General features: G+C 42.7%; 1 protein-coding gene across 1 annotated transcript in view; it reads left to right on the top strand.

The window, feature by feature from the left end:
* CCDC197 (coiled-coil domain containing 197) overlaps positions 1-16,683 on the top strand; it is a 43,815-nt gene that overhangs the window by 9,510 nt on the left and 17,622 nt on the right. Inside the window, exons 2-5 of the mRNA XM_030558853.1 lie at positions 6,296-6,490; positions 10,908-10,953; positions 12,947-13,123; positions 13,735-13,892. Of these exons, the coding sequence (XP_030414713.1) occupies positions 6,381-6,490; positions 10,908-10,953; positions 12,947-13,123; positions 13,735-13,892 (491 nt within the window). The 5' untranslated portion in view covers positions 6,296-6,380. The remainder of the gene's footprint in view (positions 1-6,295; positions 6,491-10,907; positions 10,954-12,946; positions 13,124-13,734; positions 13,893-16,683) is intronic.

The raw sequence follows: 16,683 nt of genomic DNA, 5'->3' as shown, positions 1-16,683 counted from the left end.
TTTCAACTGTTCCATTCACGGTGTGTAGTAGGACTGTCTGACTTTTTACTGTCAATCTTGCCTTCTCCTTCCTTCAATGACATGAAAATAGGTCTGCTGCATACCAGATCTACTTCCCTTAAAATTCCTAAGGGTCAGAAAAAATTCTTGCTGAAGTCAGTAGGAGAGGCCTCCACCTAAAGTCACAATCTAGCAAAGCTGATAAGCATTTGCTTACCGTAAGCATGTGAATAGCTTCATGGAATTCAATTGGAATACTCCCATGCTTAGGTTAAGCATATGCTTATGGGCATTGCTGGGTTGGGGCCTTATTGAGGGCAGAACTGGGCCTTCTGTATGTATAATATGGAGAGAAGAAAAGAGAACCATGCAGAACAGATGTGTAGTCATGTCACTTAATGCACTTCTGGAAGGCACTCTCATACTATGGTGAGGAGAGCTGTAAAAGGAATACAACAGCATATACTAAAGGACAATGCACTGTCATGTCTCTTTACTTATTGTGTACAGTCAAATTGAAATGTGTCTAATTTCATCATTTAAAGTCCAGTCCAAATGAGAAAGCTTAGACATCCTGCACCAACTACTTTATTTATGGATGAGAAGGTACGAAGGATTTTATTTCTCTTCTAAATGCAAATCCTAATGCAACGGGTTTGTTTTGCAGGGCTGACATTTAATTGTTTGGCCTATATCTCTCAAGAGGAGTTAAATTTAGTGTAAGTGTCAGGACAGAATATCATCTGACACCAGTGTATGTCTGTTTCACAACATGCTGTGGAATGAGTAAAATTTAACTTAGTTAAAAATAACTGTATGCTACGTCGTAATTTGGCAGACTCCTGGATTTTATCCACTGCAATGATCAATAGACGGTACAATGAGACAGAAATATGCAAGGAACAAGACTGATTAATAAACTTGAGAAAACATAACTTTCTCCCTTGTCTTTCCTATATTAATTCATTCTCCCTATTTAGATAAATACTAAATATCATTCCGTAGTCATTTATTTAGAAGCAGGTGGACTCTTTTAAATGTATTCGTATAGTCACAGTGGGGCATAGCCTCTTTAAGGGGATATGGGCTTGCTCAAAGAGAATGGGCCCATCTCAGCCACTTCTAAGTAACTACCTTGGCGATTGACTAATGAGCACCTGGACTTGACGAAAGGCTACCAGAGCTCATTTGAAAAGAGGAGCTCCTAGAGAAGCCTGCCTGCCTCTTCAAACCTACCAGTGGAATGACTGGGTAGGGAAAAGGGGCCTGCAGGAGGATTGTTAGAGTGCTTGCCTACCCAGGGACATCAAATTCATACCTTTAGTTAATTTGGATTAATTTTTCTTGAAATGGATTAGTTAAACTGTATTAAATCCATGTGTGAACACCCTCATACAGAATTCAAGTGGCCTTAATTGGATTTAGTTTAATTCCTATCCCTATTCTATAAATAGCCAGATTATCCCATTCTTGTTCACACTGTATAGCAGATTACTTCTCATGTGGTTCCTTTAATATCAGCATGACTAGCTGTGGAGTAAGGTCAGAGCCGAAGTGGGGGAAGGGGGAAGGCCTGGGGCCCGATGGTCCAGAAGGGGTCCCGGGGCCCAGCTTACCTGTCTTCATCGGCCCTGTTTAGCTGGCCTGCCCTTATTGGAGGGCCCGAAAATTTTTTTCACCGGGGCCCAAATCTGCTCTCGGCGGCCCTGAGTAAGGTACTACTTGGTATGACTGAAGGTAGTAGAATCTGCTTCCCAAAAACATTTACAACTGGCTTCCAGCTTTGTTTTAGTTGTATTTAGAGTCCTCTTAGCCCTCCAGGGAAAACTCAAATACAGAAAAGATTGTTGCACAAATGGCAAAAGTACCCAAACCATATTATGGATAATAGTAAAACAGGCACAAAACCATACACTAATGCCGAAGTATCAACCCTCATCTGAAATGTCTTGACTTGTGTCATACTCTTAATATTTTAATAAGCTCAGGGTCTTTTTTCCATTTGAGCTGCCGACAGACCACTGTGTCTTGTCTGAATACATGAGGTAAACAAGGTTAGCACTTCTTCTTCTGGCATTGGATAGACAACCATAGATGCCACAGACAGTAGTATGGGTGACACTTCTATCATCCACCATCCCTCTATCCATTTGTGGTATTTTTAAGGCACCTATTCCTATCATCTTGATACTTAAAAATTGTTCCTTCTAAGTCCTTCTAATGGCTCTGCTTCATGCTGAGGGTCCCTTTGCTCCTAGAAGTACTGGGGTAGATCTGCAGCAGGTGTAAATTGTCTTGGTTTCATTGAAATTGACACCGGCTGAGGATCTGCCCCATGATCTTTAGAAGAAAGCCGAAATCTCTGGCCACTTGTGGCCATTAATCAGCCCATGGCACTTTTGCAGGACTAGGGATAAACAATGTGGTCACATTGTTTATCCCTAGTCCTGCAAAATTCTGCTTGCCAACATTCCCTCTGCAGTGTGTGATACATGCATTTTTCTTCACTAACTAAAACCCAGTTGTGTCTTACAGCACAGTTGGTAAAGAATGGCTGCTATGCTCTGTCCCAAAGGAGGCTCAGTTTCAGTAGTGTATGAAGTGGTCCCAGTAAATCAGTTTACTCCAGGTATTTCCAAGGCACCCATCACAGAGGTATCTATATATGAGCCCAAGCTCAGCATTTAATAGTGCTTCTGGATGGTGGATGCTTGGGACATATTATGGGTATAAGCAGCAGAGAGCATGAGGTGCTATAAGAACATCAGAGAATGTGATGATGCAGTGTGTGGAATTTAGTAACTTCCACGTGGCTGCTGAGAAAGGAAAGGTTTTTGTTTCAAGGGATTAGAAACTGGATATAGGGACTTTCTAGGTTCCCAGGCCAAATCCAGCCCAGCTCTGGTTGGAAGTGGCTGCTGTAAAGTAGCCTACGAGAGATAAGTTTGGAGGTCCCAATCTAGGTAGCAATGGATAGATGCTCACATCCCAAAAACCATCACAACTGCACGAATTGGATCTTTTTGGGTGATCTCAGCAGAAAAGCCTGCCTCATATGTAGAGTGGATCTTTCAAGGTCAGAGCTGAAGCACGTTACCATATCTCTGCGGGGATGTTTATATTGTCCATGCTGTGCCTGTTTTATAGATACTAGAAGACTTAGCTTTTTGGGGCTGTTAGGACAGCACCTTTCATGAGCACTTAAATCATACAAAAATGGCTTTTGTTTTTGTTTAAGTTAAGTACTTTAGTCATGTTTGCATTATCTATCTATCTATCTATCTATCTATCTATCTATCTATCTATCTATCTATCTATCTATCTATCTATCTATCTATCTATCTAAAGAAGAAGTGTTTCTACAGGTATGTTAGCAACAAGAAGATCAGGGAAAGTGTGAGACCCTTACTGAATGGGGGCAGCCTAGTGACAGATGATGTGGAAAAAGTTGAAGTACTCTGTGCTTTTTTTGCCTTGGTCTTCACGGACAAGGTCAGCTCCCAGACTGCTGCACTGGGCAGCACAGCATGGGGAAGAGGTGGGATATTCATTCATGCATATATACCAGTCCATTGTAGTATACAAGCATCTCATGATCACTAGCAGGGACTGAACCTTGGGTCTCTAGCACCAAAAAACACAAGCCGCCTTGTACTGTATTTCTGAATCCTGAAGCTGTGAACAAGCAGCAAGATGTTGTAGTTTCTGAGGCTAGCCAGTAGAGGGAGACATTATCACATTTATTAAGCCAGTTTACCACACTTTGCACACAAATTGCATAATGTATAAAATGATTTGGAAGTCAAACACTGAATGCTTCATTTCAATCTGTAGAGGAAATGTGTAGCTATGTTTCATAATCACAAACCTTCCTAAAAAGCTCCACTTCCTGCAAACAAGGACTATAATGAATATGCTAACAATATCTCAGTGAGGCAGCCTGGATAGAGACCCACAAATGTTACAGCAGCACCTCCTTATCCACATTTTTCATTTTGCAGTGTATAATCAGAACCAAAGCTCTTTTGTTATAAAAAGAAAATCCCTCAATATTTTAAATCAGGATAAAAACATGTTATTGGTTCAGTGTTTAGGTGGGCTGCAATGTTTCATGATCAAGTCTATTTGCTTTTGATTTAAAAGAAAAAACAAGCAACCAAAAAGATGTAACAGAAACCACTGGAGCCTTTGGAGGACACTGAACCCTGGCATGTGACATGAGCATTGCCTTTGTAACCGTAACCTATCCCACATGCCTGGAGTCAGTAATAAAGATCAGTCCAGCACTGCTGGGTTTCACACCTGTGTTACAGACCATTAGGGCCAAATTTTGCTTTCAGTTACATTAGTGCAGCTCCTGTGAAATTAGTGGGGTTGCGCTAGAGTAACTGAACAATATTTGGTCTACAGAGCGCATAGAAGATCAATGGAAATAAAACTAGTCTCCTTTTGATTAACTAGAAGTTACATACATAAATATTCAAAATAAGAATAGCCCCCTAACCATTGACAGACAGTTTTTTTCTGAGCAAAGTGACAGAAGTGATGAAGGAAATAGGTATTTTCTACTTTTAGATCTCGCCCCCCCAGATTCGTGGAACAGATTCTTCACCCCCCCTGAGTTCTGCTTGGATGCAGTGGAGGATGATGGTTCCAGGATCCTGAGCTGCCCAGCACAAGTTAAAGTGACATAAGAGTAGTCACATTGGGATGGCAACTGGCCCAGGAGCCACCTCTGCCAGCTTTCTGTTCGTGGAAAATTCCCCTGCCCAGGTAGAATTTGTCACTATCTATTTCCAGGTGCTTTTAGTCAGCTTGCACTATGCACACTTATATGATGAAAAGTGTATGGAGTGGACCAGAGAATGTATCCCTCTATCATTAGAAGTGTTTGTCAGAATTATTGGGCCAGTTCCTATGTTGATTTAAAAGAGCTTCTCTCCATTCATTTCAACTATTCCTATTTACCCAAGCTGAAGATCTAGCCCAGTGTCTTTGGACCCAGAAAGTATTTAAGAGAGAATCTCACAGCTTCTTCCAAAGGGCTTTGGAAACTGTGTTTAAAATCTTACATAACACAATGTACAAATGACATACACTGACTAGTCATGTGATGTTCTAGTGACATTTTCTGTACTTTTCTTTAAAAAAATCCAGACTACAAACTAGATCTAGTAAGAGAAAAACAATAGATTTCAGGCTCCTCGTGATTTAAAAAAGAATCGTGCCGGGGATCAAGGGAATAGGAGATGGAGCCTTTAACCACAGATGTTGACGGTTTGAATTCAACAAAGGTTGATGGATATTGTGCAAAATATATGATCTTATGGTTGTATGCGGTTGTGATGTCATGAGTTGGTGGGTCACAGTCTAGTATGAATTGTACAGGTGTCCCCTTGATAAAAATCATCATCCAGATTAAAAGCACTGTAAACATCTCAGAAAGACCTCCGCCTGCTGCCTCAAAAAACCCCAAACATCATGTTAACTGAGCCTCCTTACTCCTAGATGGGGTCCCAGTGTGTGGGGGCAAGAGTAAGGGTGGTTCCCAAACTTGCACGGCTACAGCCTGCTCTGTGGAAAGGGAACTTCAGTGCCCAAGTCTTAGGCCAGTATCAACTCATTAGGAGTTTGAGAGGTTTAAAACAGGGATATGCTGCAAAGGGATTGGAAACTGTGGGAAAAGGACAGAATTAGGCAAACCAAACAGCTTCCAAAAGCTCAAACAAATGTCACCTCAAACTTCCATTTTCAAGGTTTGTATCCTTAAAGTATTGAGGACTTGCTTTTATTTTTCCTTTATTTCAGAGCATCTGGACTGGGCTCGTTTATTGCAGATGTCAGGAGGGGGAGGGGGTGTTTTCCTTTTCCAATTGCAATAAAAAACAGGGTGTTTTAATGAGATTGCCTGCATACCTATGCAGCGGAGCTGTTCCCTGGGCAAGCAAAGCCCAGCCAGCCAACCTTAGAGAAGAACTCTCCCTGCACCGAGGCCCTGATCCACTTGTCCCGCGTTCTCTTTTAGAACGCAGCCCAGGGTTGCTAGGGGAACGCTGAAAGAGGCCGGCTACTGAAAGGTAACTGTAGCAACAGCAAACTCACCTCCTCCCTGTTCTTTCCCCCAGCTCTCCCGCCCGCCTTCCCCGAACTTTTGTGCGTGAGCTCTGCAAGAGCTTTGCAACACATTCTGAAGTTGCTACTAAAATAGACTGCTCTGCATCTCTCGTGCAGTTAAAACAATACACTTCTAATAGCTTTGTAGTAAGCAAACTCTTTTGCAAACTCCCTTCTGCAGAAGGAGAACGACACTGCAACGCACATGGCTTGTGCATGAAGTATTGCAGGTAGGGAAAGTCGCCAGTTAGATTCCCGAGCTCATCATGAATGACCTGGAGTCCTTGGCAGTGCCAAGGAACGATCATCCTAGATACTCACTGCAGCTGGAAAACAGGAGGAAGAACGTTTTTGTAACCCAGTTAGGGGAATACAGGTAGGTGATGTCACTTGCACGCACGTTTTATTTCCTTGAATCTAAAGTCTAAAAGGGGAGTGTTAAAGTGAATGTGCCTGTGAGACCTGAGGTTCAGAAATCGAACTCCCCTTTCCCTGTGTGTTTCTAGACATTTAGAATAAGGAGAACAGATTAATTAGTATTGAAGTAGCCTTTATGGTAGACATAAAAATAGCTCTCTCCCCTGGAGATCTGCCTTGACTGTGGAGTTTGTGTCTCAGGGGCTGAGCTATCTCAGATGATGCTTTTAGGCTGGACATAGTCAGATTGAAGCCATCTCTATTTCGACTATAAAATTATTTGCAGCATCTGAATGTGTCCATGTATTGTATCTGAATCCATCTTGCAAACCCAGGATAGAGTAGAAGACAGCAGGGCAGTTAATCATTTAAACTTACAAGGTATAGAAGATAGTATGGAATCTATTAAAAAAAACCACACCATGCATAATGTGACTCATATGCACAACTGGCAAACTCAGCCCTGGAAAAGTCCAGGACAAATCTGGGAAACTGAATATGTGCAGCAGCAGCTGCATATGTGTGTCCAGTTAATCTGTCTAGTTTGCTGTTTGTAATGTAGCCATCACTGTGATTTCTGTATGCCAACATACTGTACTTGTGACGTAAGTGTGAATCTACCATATCTGGTTGACTTGCTGGCTATTTAAAAAGTCATGAGAGGTCAAGGATGCACAGGGGGGAGGGATAGCTCAGTGGTTTGAGCATTGGCCTGCTAAACTCAAAATTGTGAGTTCAATCCTTGAGAGGACCACTGAGGGATCTGGGGCAAAAATTGGTCCTGCTAGTGAAGGCAGGGGGCTGGGCTCAATGACTGCTCCCTTCCAGTTGTAGGAGATTGGTATATCTCCAATTATTATTTTATTTGTTATTTATTTTGGCAGCCATTTATTTTTTTTATAAAACATCTTTTAAAACGAATAAGTAACATACTAGACATGGCCATTAGTTCTAATTGTGCACATTTAAGGGCCATCTCTAGAGTTTTATAGCACCCTGGACCAGGGGTGAAAGTAACTTAAAGGTCTTGCTAGTACTCCAGAGTCCTGCGGAGGGGGAAGGACCTCAACCAGAAGAGTCATGGCCTCTATCGGAAGAGGTGGGGCCTTTAGATCCCAGGACTTTTAAATCAGGATTTAAAGGGCTTGGGGATTCAGCTGAAGCTAGGGGCTGGGCCCTTTTAATCACCCCCAGAGCTACCAGCTGCAGAGGCGGCTGGGAGCCCTGGGGTTTGGGCAGGGGTGAAAGTAATTTACATTTCTTACCCATATGGTCCAATTGCAAGCAACTGACCTCTTCTACATCATGGATCCCTCTCATTGCATGACATAGATAGAGAAAATAAAGCTACTATTACTGCTACCAGTACTGTCTGTAATAAAACTTTACTATTGGAATAAGCCTGAAAAAGTGAAAACTCACTGTCACATTTTTCTCCGTGTCTTCCCTCCTCCCCCAGCCAGGCTGCAGACACTAGGCTCTGTGCTTTCTCCCTGCCTGGCACTGAGCAGCAGCTGCAGGGGCTTCCCTCTAGCTTGCAACAGGGAAACTGGCTGAGGGAGGGAGAAGCCTGCCTCCTGCATAAGAACAGTTTAAACTCAGCTGTTCCTTGTGTGGTTCAGTAATATTTCAAAGAGGAGCTGCAAGCAGTTTGGACATCACAATCATGATCCTCTGCTGGGGAGGGAATGGGATAGATTTGAACTTGGAAATGGTTCCTGATTTTGATTGTGTTTTTTTTGTATAGGAGATCCTCTCATCCCGGTGGCAGAAAAGAACTGCCCCTGCCATGGTCACACACACCCTCCCCCTACCCCCCAACAACAACTGGGAATAAAATTAACAAGGGTGCCAGAAATGGCTTCTAACCCTTGGGGCTGAACTGAGCAGGGAACAGCTGAGTTTAAACTGTTCTTATGCAGGCGGCAGCACCAGCAGGCATCTCAGCCAGTGTCCCTACTGCATGCTAGAGCTTAGAGGAGAACCCCTGCTGGGGCCGGGGAGGAATGCAGAGCCTTGTCTGCAGCCTGGCTGGAGGAGGGGGAGGGGGTGGGAGGAGGTGAAAAAGCAATCTGACAGTAAGTTTTCCCCTTCCACCTGCTTTTATTAGCTCTGGATTTAAGCTGTGCAGCCAAATGCTTGTATTTGTTGTGTATATTAATATTGGAGAGAGATCCCCTCATCCTCGGGGGCAGACAAAGACTGCCCCTGCCGTGGTCAAACACACCCTCCCCACTCCCCCAGCTACTGTGAGTGAAATTAACAAGGATGCCAGAAACCACTCCTAACCCCCAGGGCTGAACCACTCTGGGAAAAGCTGAGTTTAAACTATTCTTATGCAGAGGGCAGGCTTTTCCCCCCCTCAACCGGTCTCCTTTTCTTACCAGTCCTCCGTACCGGCCCATACCGGCTTACTTTCACCTCTGCCCTGGACTCAAAGGTTTCAATCCCCAGTAATACAAGGCTCAAGGTTTCTAACCTTCATGACCACAAACAAACCAAAATGGAAAATGGTAACTTGAGGCATTTTGCAGTGGGATTAATCTTGTAATGGAAACTTAAATTCTTTTTCCAGTTCTGCCTGACTTTGTGGCCAGGGGCAGGTCACCAACTGCAAATGTTTCACTTTTCATATTTGTAAAACAAATAACATGCATCTGTCCAGGTACTTATCTGAACATTTGATAATACTTCTGTATGTCCTACGGCATTTTGAGAGCAGTAAATTAATCTTTTATTTAGTGATTAACTAAGGACACCAGGGCAAACTTCTAGTCTTAAGAGAAGTGCCAGGAAACCTTTAATGTGCACACAAGAGGTCTCTTTCAGAGTCTCTCACACTGTAAAGAGCACTGAACACAATTTATTGGCCACAGAAAGATGAAGTGAGTCTACCCTATTGGGATTTGAACATTTAAGTTTTAAGTTTTGGATTTAAGTTTTATTAATGACCTTGGCACAAGAAGTAGAAGTGTGCTAATGAAGTTTGCTGATGATACAAAGTTGAGAGGCATCGTCAATACAGAGGAGGATTGGAATATTATACAGGAAGATCTGGATGACCTTGAAGACTAGTAACAGAAATGGGATGAAAGTCAATAGTACAAAGTGCAAGGTCATGCATTTAGGGTCTAATAATAAGAATTTCTGCTACGAGCTAAGAGCTTATCAGTTGGAAACAAAAAAAGAAAAGAGACCTGGGTGTGAGGGTCGATTATAGAATGATTAGCCATCAATGTGATGCAACTGAAAAAAGCAAATGCGCTCCTAGGATGTATTAGGGAAGGCATTTCCAGTAGAAATAGAGAAGTATTAATGCCATTGTACAAGGCATTTATAGGATCTCCTGTGGAATACTTTGTACAGTTCTTGTCACCCTTGTTCAAGAACGATGAATTTAAAGTGGAGCAGGTGCTGATTAGGGGAATGGAGGGCCTATCTTATGAGAAGAGGCTGGAAGAGCTTGGTTTGTTTAGCTTAGCAAAAAGAAGGCTGAGGGTGGTTATGAGTGCTCTGTATAATTACATTGGGGGTCAATACCAGGGAGTATGAAGTGCTATTTAGGCTAATGGATTATACTGTCACAAGAACAAGTGGATATAAACTGGCCATGAAAAAATTCAGGCTGGAAATTAGAAGAATATTTCTAAACATCTAAGTGGGGAGGTTCTGGAACAGTCTCCCAATAGGAATAGTGGGGACAAATCACTTAATTCTCTAAGAGAGAGCTGGACAAATTTGAGTACAATTGTATGAGGTAGTTGCTTGTGTTTGGGGAAGGGGCAGGTCTCAAAAGCCCTGGGACTCACTTCCAGTTTATACAAGGATGGCCATGACTGGAGATGGTACGATGGTGAGGTGGGCCAGGGCTCTGAGAGGGCACCGAGCATTCTCTCTCTCAGGTGCTTGGCTGGCTGGTTCTTACTCATGTGCTCAGAGTCTAACTGATCTCGACATGTGGGATTGGGAAGGAATTTTCCTCCAGGTCAGATTGGCAGTGACCTTGGGAGGTTTTCGTCTTCTTTTACAGCGTGTGGGTGCAGGTCATTTGCCAGCTACACCTGGGTCCGTCTCACTTAATCAGTTCCCTGCCATGGCAGAGGGTTGGACATTGATGCATCAATCCTTCCTATCCTTAGCCTGTGGCACACAATAATCTGATCTCTTGTGGGTCTTATTTAATTTGGTCTCATTTTCTTTGTTGGGTTTAGTGTGTGGGTGCTGGGTGGTGTTGGTGGCCTGTGATATACAGGAGAACAAACTTGACAATCTAGTGTGGTCCCTTCTGGCCTTAAACTCTATGACTCTGATCTGGCCTGTCAAAAAGATGTCCTTAATTCTCTGTATGTAAAGGTGACTTTCGTTTGTTTTCCCAGGGAAGAAGAGGATAAAGATGTTACTCATATCCCTATCATCAGCGAGGTTAGATGTGGTTTTTTTTGCCTTCTCCTTTTGTGTCTGTGTGTCACAGGGAACATAGTTCAAGAGCTTCCCCTTCAACAGGGTGCTGTGTATGTGTCATCAAGACTCAGATCACCTGTGTTTGTCTATATGGGAATGGTATGGCCCTCACTGGTGTAGGATATGAGCTTGGTGGCTGGATAGGTGCGCAGGGCCTCCTTAGGCATACGCGGCTGCGTAGGGCACCTGAAAATTTGGGGCACCACTGGGACCATAGGCGACGACTTCTCATCTTGCCTGGGGATGCTGGACCGCCTCCCTCCGCTCCAGGCCCTGCCCCCACTCCACTCCTTCCTCCAAGCCCCTGCTCCACCTCTTCCTGCCCCTGCTCCATCCCCGTTTCGCCTCTTCCCCACCTCCTTCCCTGAACGCGCCCATTCCCGCTCCTCCACTTCCCTCTCGGAGCTTGAATGCCACAAATCAGCTGTTCACGGCACTCCAGAAGCACTGGGAGGGAGGGGGAGGACTTGGTAAGCGCCGGGCCACTGGTGCGCGAGAGGCGTGGGGGGAGGAGGGTTGAGGGGAAGAGCTTGGTGCCAGTTCCCCATGGGTGCATCAGTCCCAGAGCACCCACTCACGGAGTCCACACCTATGACCGAGACAGCAGGTAAGAGCAGGTCGGCTCCTGCACACCCAGTGCACGCTGCAGTCTCCTTACAAGGCAGAAGGCAGGGGCCGTATTCACAGAGCTGAATGTGCCAGCGCAGGGGAACCAGTTGCACTGGCATAGATGCACCAGTGTAGGGGCACCAGTATTCACAAAACCAAATATGCCAGCATAGGGGCACCAGTTTAATAATACTGCATAAAGCCCCATAAATCCTAAGGACGGCTCTGTAGGTGAGACCATGGAACCCTTTTCCTCAGGAAAATTACCTCAGCGCCATGTGTCAGTTGCTGAGGTAATGTGATGACATAGTTGCAGAAAGTTCCTTGAAAGGATGCTGCAGACAGCTCATACAAGAGCTCTGTTCAGCTGTGGGCCTCTCAACCCTGACCAAGCCACGTCATTCTTTATATGGGGGATTTCTTTTGCAAAAACACCTCAGTGCTCTTTTTCACACACACACAAATACGAGAGGCCACTTAAAGAGCATTAACAAACCAGTGTGGGCACCAAGCAGGAAAAATATATTCTGATAAGGAAATAAATTTCAGCTTCAAGCTTCCAACTACCATGGGCCCAGTCCTGACATCTTTAGTTAGGATGACCTGAATGGGAACTTTGCTGTGGACCTCAGTAGAAAGTAGAGCAGGCTTTTAGTAAGGGCTTCAGGACTGGGCTAAGAAAAAGTCAAAGACAAAACCTCCTGAGGGTTTTAGTGACACCTGCTAATCACTTCTTTGTAGTTGGGATGTCCTGTCACATCTTAACACCATAACAGCATCTTCTGAAGCATCTTATCCAACGTGGTAAATTCTGATTCTTCTCTCATTTACCCCAGTCTAATTCCATTAACCAAAATGGAGTTATTCTTGAGTTACGCCAGTGGAGAATCAGGTTCTGTGTGCATTGCATCACCATCAAGACTGGATTGTAGAAAATGTTGCCTGTGAGGAAATAAGTACAGCCCAGCTGATATTAAGCCCCTGCACTGATATATAGTTTATGTCCCTCTGTATGAATTCTTTTCTCACACAGTGGTCACATTTGGCAGGTTGAGAGCTCTGGGCCACTGTCTGCTCTCAGTGCAGTCAAGGGGAGCTCTGTCATTTGCCTTAATAGGATCGGGACTTGGCCTTAAAACTGCAGCATTCATGTTCTTGTTCGAATCCTTGTTTTTTTATTTTAATCCGTACCTTGAGGGCAAGGGAATAAAAATGATTATGTTGATTAGTACTTTAAGACAAAAAGTAATGATGCACTGAATTTGTTTTTATGCGAGACCCATGGGAACATCACAGGAATTTGTTATGTGCCTCTATTGATTTGAAAACCCACTTCCATTTGTAGGCCCCCAGCAAGATTCTTGAGACTGATGCAAACTCTTTGCAAAAAACCTTGGTTCTGAAGAAAGAGGTTGAAGTTGATCGTGTCACAGCAGAGCTGATTGCTAAGAGGCAGGAATTTAAAGAGCGAATGGAAGCTGTGGCTCAGCGGAGAGCACAATTTGCCAAAAAGCAGCAGGATGTAAGCATCATTTCCCATCTGTGTTATGATAAGAGAGCACTTAGGGTCCCTGAGGAGTTAGTCCTGGTCTTTTCACGTTCCCAGGACTCTGCTCTGGTGGTTTCCATATCTTCACACTTGCTTCTGGGCCTGGTGCAGTGCAGTCAATGGTGCATTTGAATGCTTGGCAGAGTCATGTTGGAGCAGGCAAGAACTGCAGCCTGGTAGATTTTTTCCCACGTGAGAGCAGTGTGCTCTCCTTCGCTCTCTTTGTCTGATCATACTCACAGTGATAAGAATGACTTTCAGATTCCTCCATCAGCATTGGGGTGATCCTGAAGGCCTCCATAGACTGACAGTGCTCCCCTCTGCTTATGCAGTAAAACATGTAGGGCTAAATTCAGCAGTGACACAAATGTTGGTGTCAGGTACCTGATTCTTCATCCTACAGGAATATAAATGGAAACAAACCTGGGTCTTTGTAGATTTGTAAAACTTTAGTTTAACAAGGATCAGCAAGCAGAACATGCACACCTTTCATTGATTTTACACAAAGTCCCTTCCCTGAATGGAGTGTTGCTCTGGATTATTAAATATGTCATCTTTTTTTCCTTTTCTTTTTTTTTTGCCAGAGCAGGAATCAAGCTCTTAAATTTGACAAGTTTCTTAAAGAAAGTGATGTGAAGAGGAGGCGTGCACTCCAGAAATACCAAGCAGAAGTAAAAATGAATGAAATAAAACAGAGGGAGATAGATAAATTGGTAGCAGAACTTGAAAAACTCAAAGTCAGGTATGCAACAGACCCATCTAGGTTATCTAAAAAGTTCACGTTCCACCACCCACTTAAAGAATTTTACTATATCGTTTTGCATGTGTCTTTCTAACCTGTGTTTGTGGCTTAGAAACCTAAACTTCAGGTTTGCATTGTAGTAATCTAGACCCTGAAAGTTCAAATACTAGCAGGATCAACTCAGTTTCAGATTTCTCAGGTTGATAACTTACATTCCATGCGATGTATGGAGTGGTAAAACCTTCAGAACAGAGCTAAACCCCCAGATTTGAACATGTACACATTTTGTGAAAGCTTGAATCAGAAAGTCCAGGACTTTAAGAACATAAGAATAGTCATACTGGGTCAGACCAATTGTTCATCTAGCCCAAAATTTTGTCTTCTGATGTCATTGCCAGAGGGAATGAACAGAACAGGGTAATTAGCGAGTGATCCATGCCCTGTCTTCGAGCCCCAGCTTCTGGCAATCAGAGATTTTGGGACACCCAGAGTATGGGATTGCATCCCTGTCCACCTTGGCTAGCCATTGGTGGACCTAGCCTCCATGAATTTATCTAATTCTTTTTTTACCCAATTATACTTTTGGCCTTCACAACCTCCCCTGGTAACAGCCCCAGGTTTACTGTGCGTTTTGTGAAGAAGTACTTCCTTTTGTTTGTTTTAAACCTGGTACCTATTCATTTCATTAGGTGACCCCTGGTTTTTGTGCTATGTGAATGGGTAAATAACACTTCCTTATTCAATTTCTCCACAATATTCATGATTTTGTAGACCTTCTATAAAATCCTCCCCTTAGTCTCTTTCTAAGATGAACAGTCTCAGGCTTTTTAATCTCTCCTCATATGAAAGCTAATCCATACCTCTAATCATTTTTCCCTTCCCTATATTTTTTCCAATTCTAATATATCTTTTTGAGATGAGCTGACCAGAACTGCACATACTATTCAAGGTATGGGTGTATAATGGCTTTATATAGTGGCATTTTGATATTTTCTGTTTTATTTTCTATCCCTTTCTTAATGGTTCCTAACATTCAGTTAGCTTTTTAGACTGCCACTGTACATTGAGCAGATGTTTTCTGAGTACTATCCACAAAGCTCCAAGGTTTCTTTCTTGAGTGGTAACAGCTAGCTTAGACCCCATCATTTTGTATTCATAACTGGGATTATGTTTTCCAATGTGCATTACTTTGCACTTATCAACACTGAATTTCATCTGCCATTTTGTTGTCAAGTCACCCAGTTTTGTGAGATCCGGTCAGCTTTGGATTTAACTATCATGAGTAACTTTTTTATCATCTGCAATCTTTGACTTCTCACCAGGGATCCTAGCTTTCCGTGATTAAAAAAAAAAAATCTCTGACAAAAAAAATATGAAAATCTATGTTTTTCCACAATTAAAATGAAACACTGAACTTTAGTTTCCCTAGCCATAATATATATAGGTATCAGTTGAACACAAAGTTTTATTGATATATTTACAACTTTTGGGCTGACAGCCCATTGTCCTGACTATCCGAATTTTTTATTATCTGATCTGGCTCCAGTTCCAATTAGATCAGATAATCAGGGTTCCACTGTATATATTTTTATTTTTTCACAAAATGTAAAAACTAAAGATTCTCTGTAAAAATGGAAATTCCATGTTATTCCTTGTTTTTTCCATAGCAAACGGATTTCTAAGATCCCTGCTTCTCACTGTTTACCCCCTTTTTTCAGATCATTTATGAATATGTTGAATAGCTCTGTTCCCAGTATAAAACCCTAGGGGAGACCACTATTTACCTCTCTTCTCTGTGAAAACTGACCATTCATTCCTACCCTTTGTTTCCTATCTTTTAACCAGTTACTGATCTACGAGAGGATCTTCTCTCTTATACCATCACTCCTTACTTGAGGGACCTTGTCAAAGGCTTTCTGAAAGTGCAGGTACACTATATCCACTGGATCACCCTAGTTTACATGTTTGTTGACACCTTTAAAGAATTCTAACAGATTGGTGAGGCATCGTTTCCTTTCACAAAAGCTGTGTTGACTCTTCCCCAACATACTGTATTCATCTGTGTGTCTGATAATTCTGTTCTTTACTGTAATTTCAACCAATTTTCCAGGTGCTGAAGTTAGGCTCACCAGCCCATAATTGCCAGGATCATCTGTGGAATCTTTTTGAAAAATTGGCATTACATTAGATATACTCAAGTCATCTGGTAAACAGGCTGATTTCAGTGATAGATTACATACCACAGTTAGTAGTTCTGCAATTTCATATTTGAGTTCCTTAAGAACTCTTGGGTGAATACCATCTGATCCTGGTGATGTATTACTGTTTGATTTTTCAATTTGTTCCCCAGACTCCTCTATTAATACCTCAATTTGGGACAGTTCCTTAGGTTTGTCACCTAAAAAGAAGCTTTGGTGTGAGAATCTCCAGCATATCCTCTGAAAGATACCAGTGAAGACTGATGCAAAGAATTGTTTTAGCTTCTTCACAATGGCCTTGCCTTTCTTGGGAGCTCTTTTAGCAGCTCAGTAATCCAGTGGTCCCAGTGATTGTTTGGCAGGCTCCCTGCTTCTGATGTAATTAAAAAAATGCTGTGAGATTTTGTGTATTTTGTTAGTTGCTCTTCAAATTATTTTTTTGGCCTGCCTAACTATACATTCAGGCTTGACTTGCCAGAGTTTATGCTCCTTTCTATTTTCCTCAGTAGGTTTGGCTTCCAGTTTTAAAGGGTGTCTTTTTGTCTCTGCCTCTTTTATCTGTTTAGCCATAGTGGCATTATTTTGGTCCTCTT

This window comes from Gopherus evgoodei, chromosome 4 (assembly GCF_007399415.2).
Source record: "Gopherus evgoodei ecotype Sinaloan lineage chromosome 4, rGopEvg1_v1.p, whole genome shotgun sequence".
Classification (NCBI taxonomy): Eukaryota; Metazoa; Chordata; order Testudines; family Testudinidae; genus Gopherus; species Gopherus evgoodei.
The sequence above is the reverse complement of the archived record's forward strand: the minus strand, read 5'-3'. Positions and strand labels throughout refer to the sequence as shown.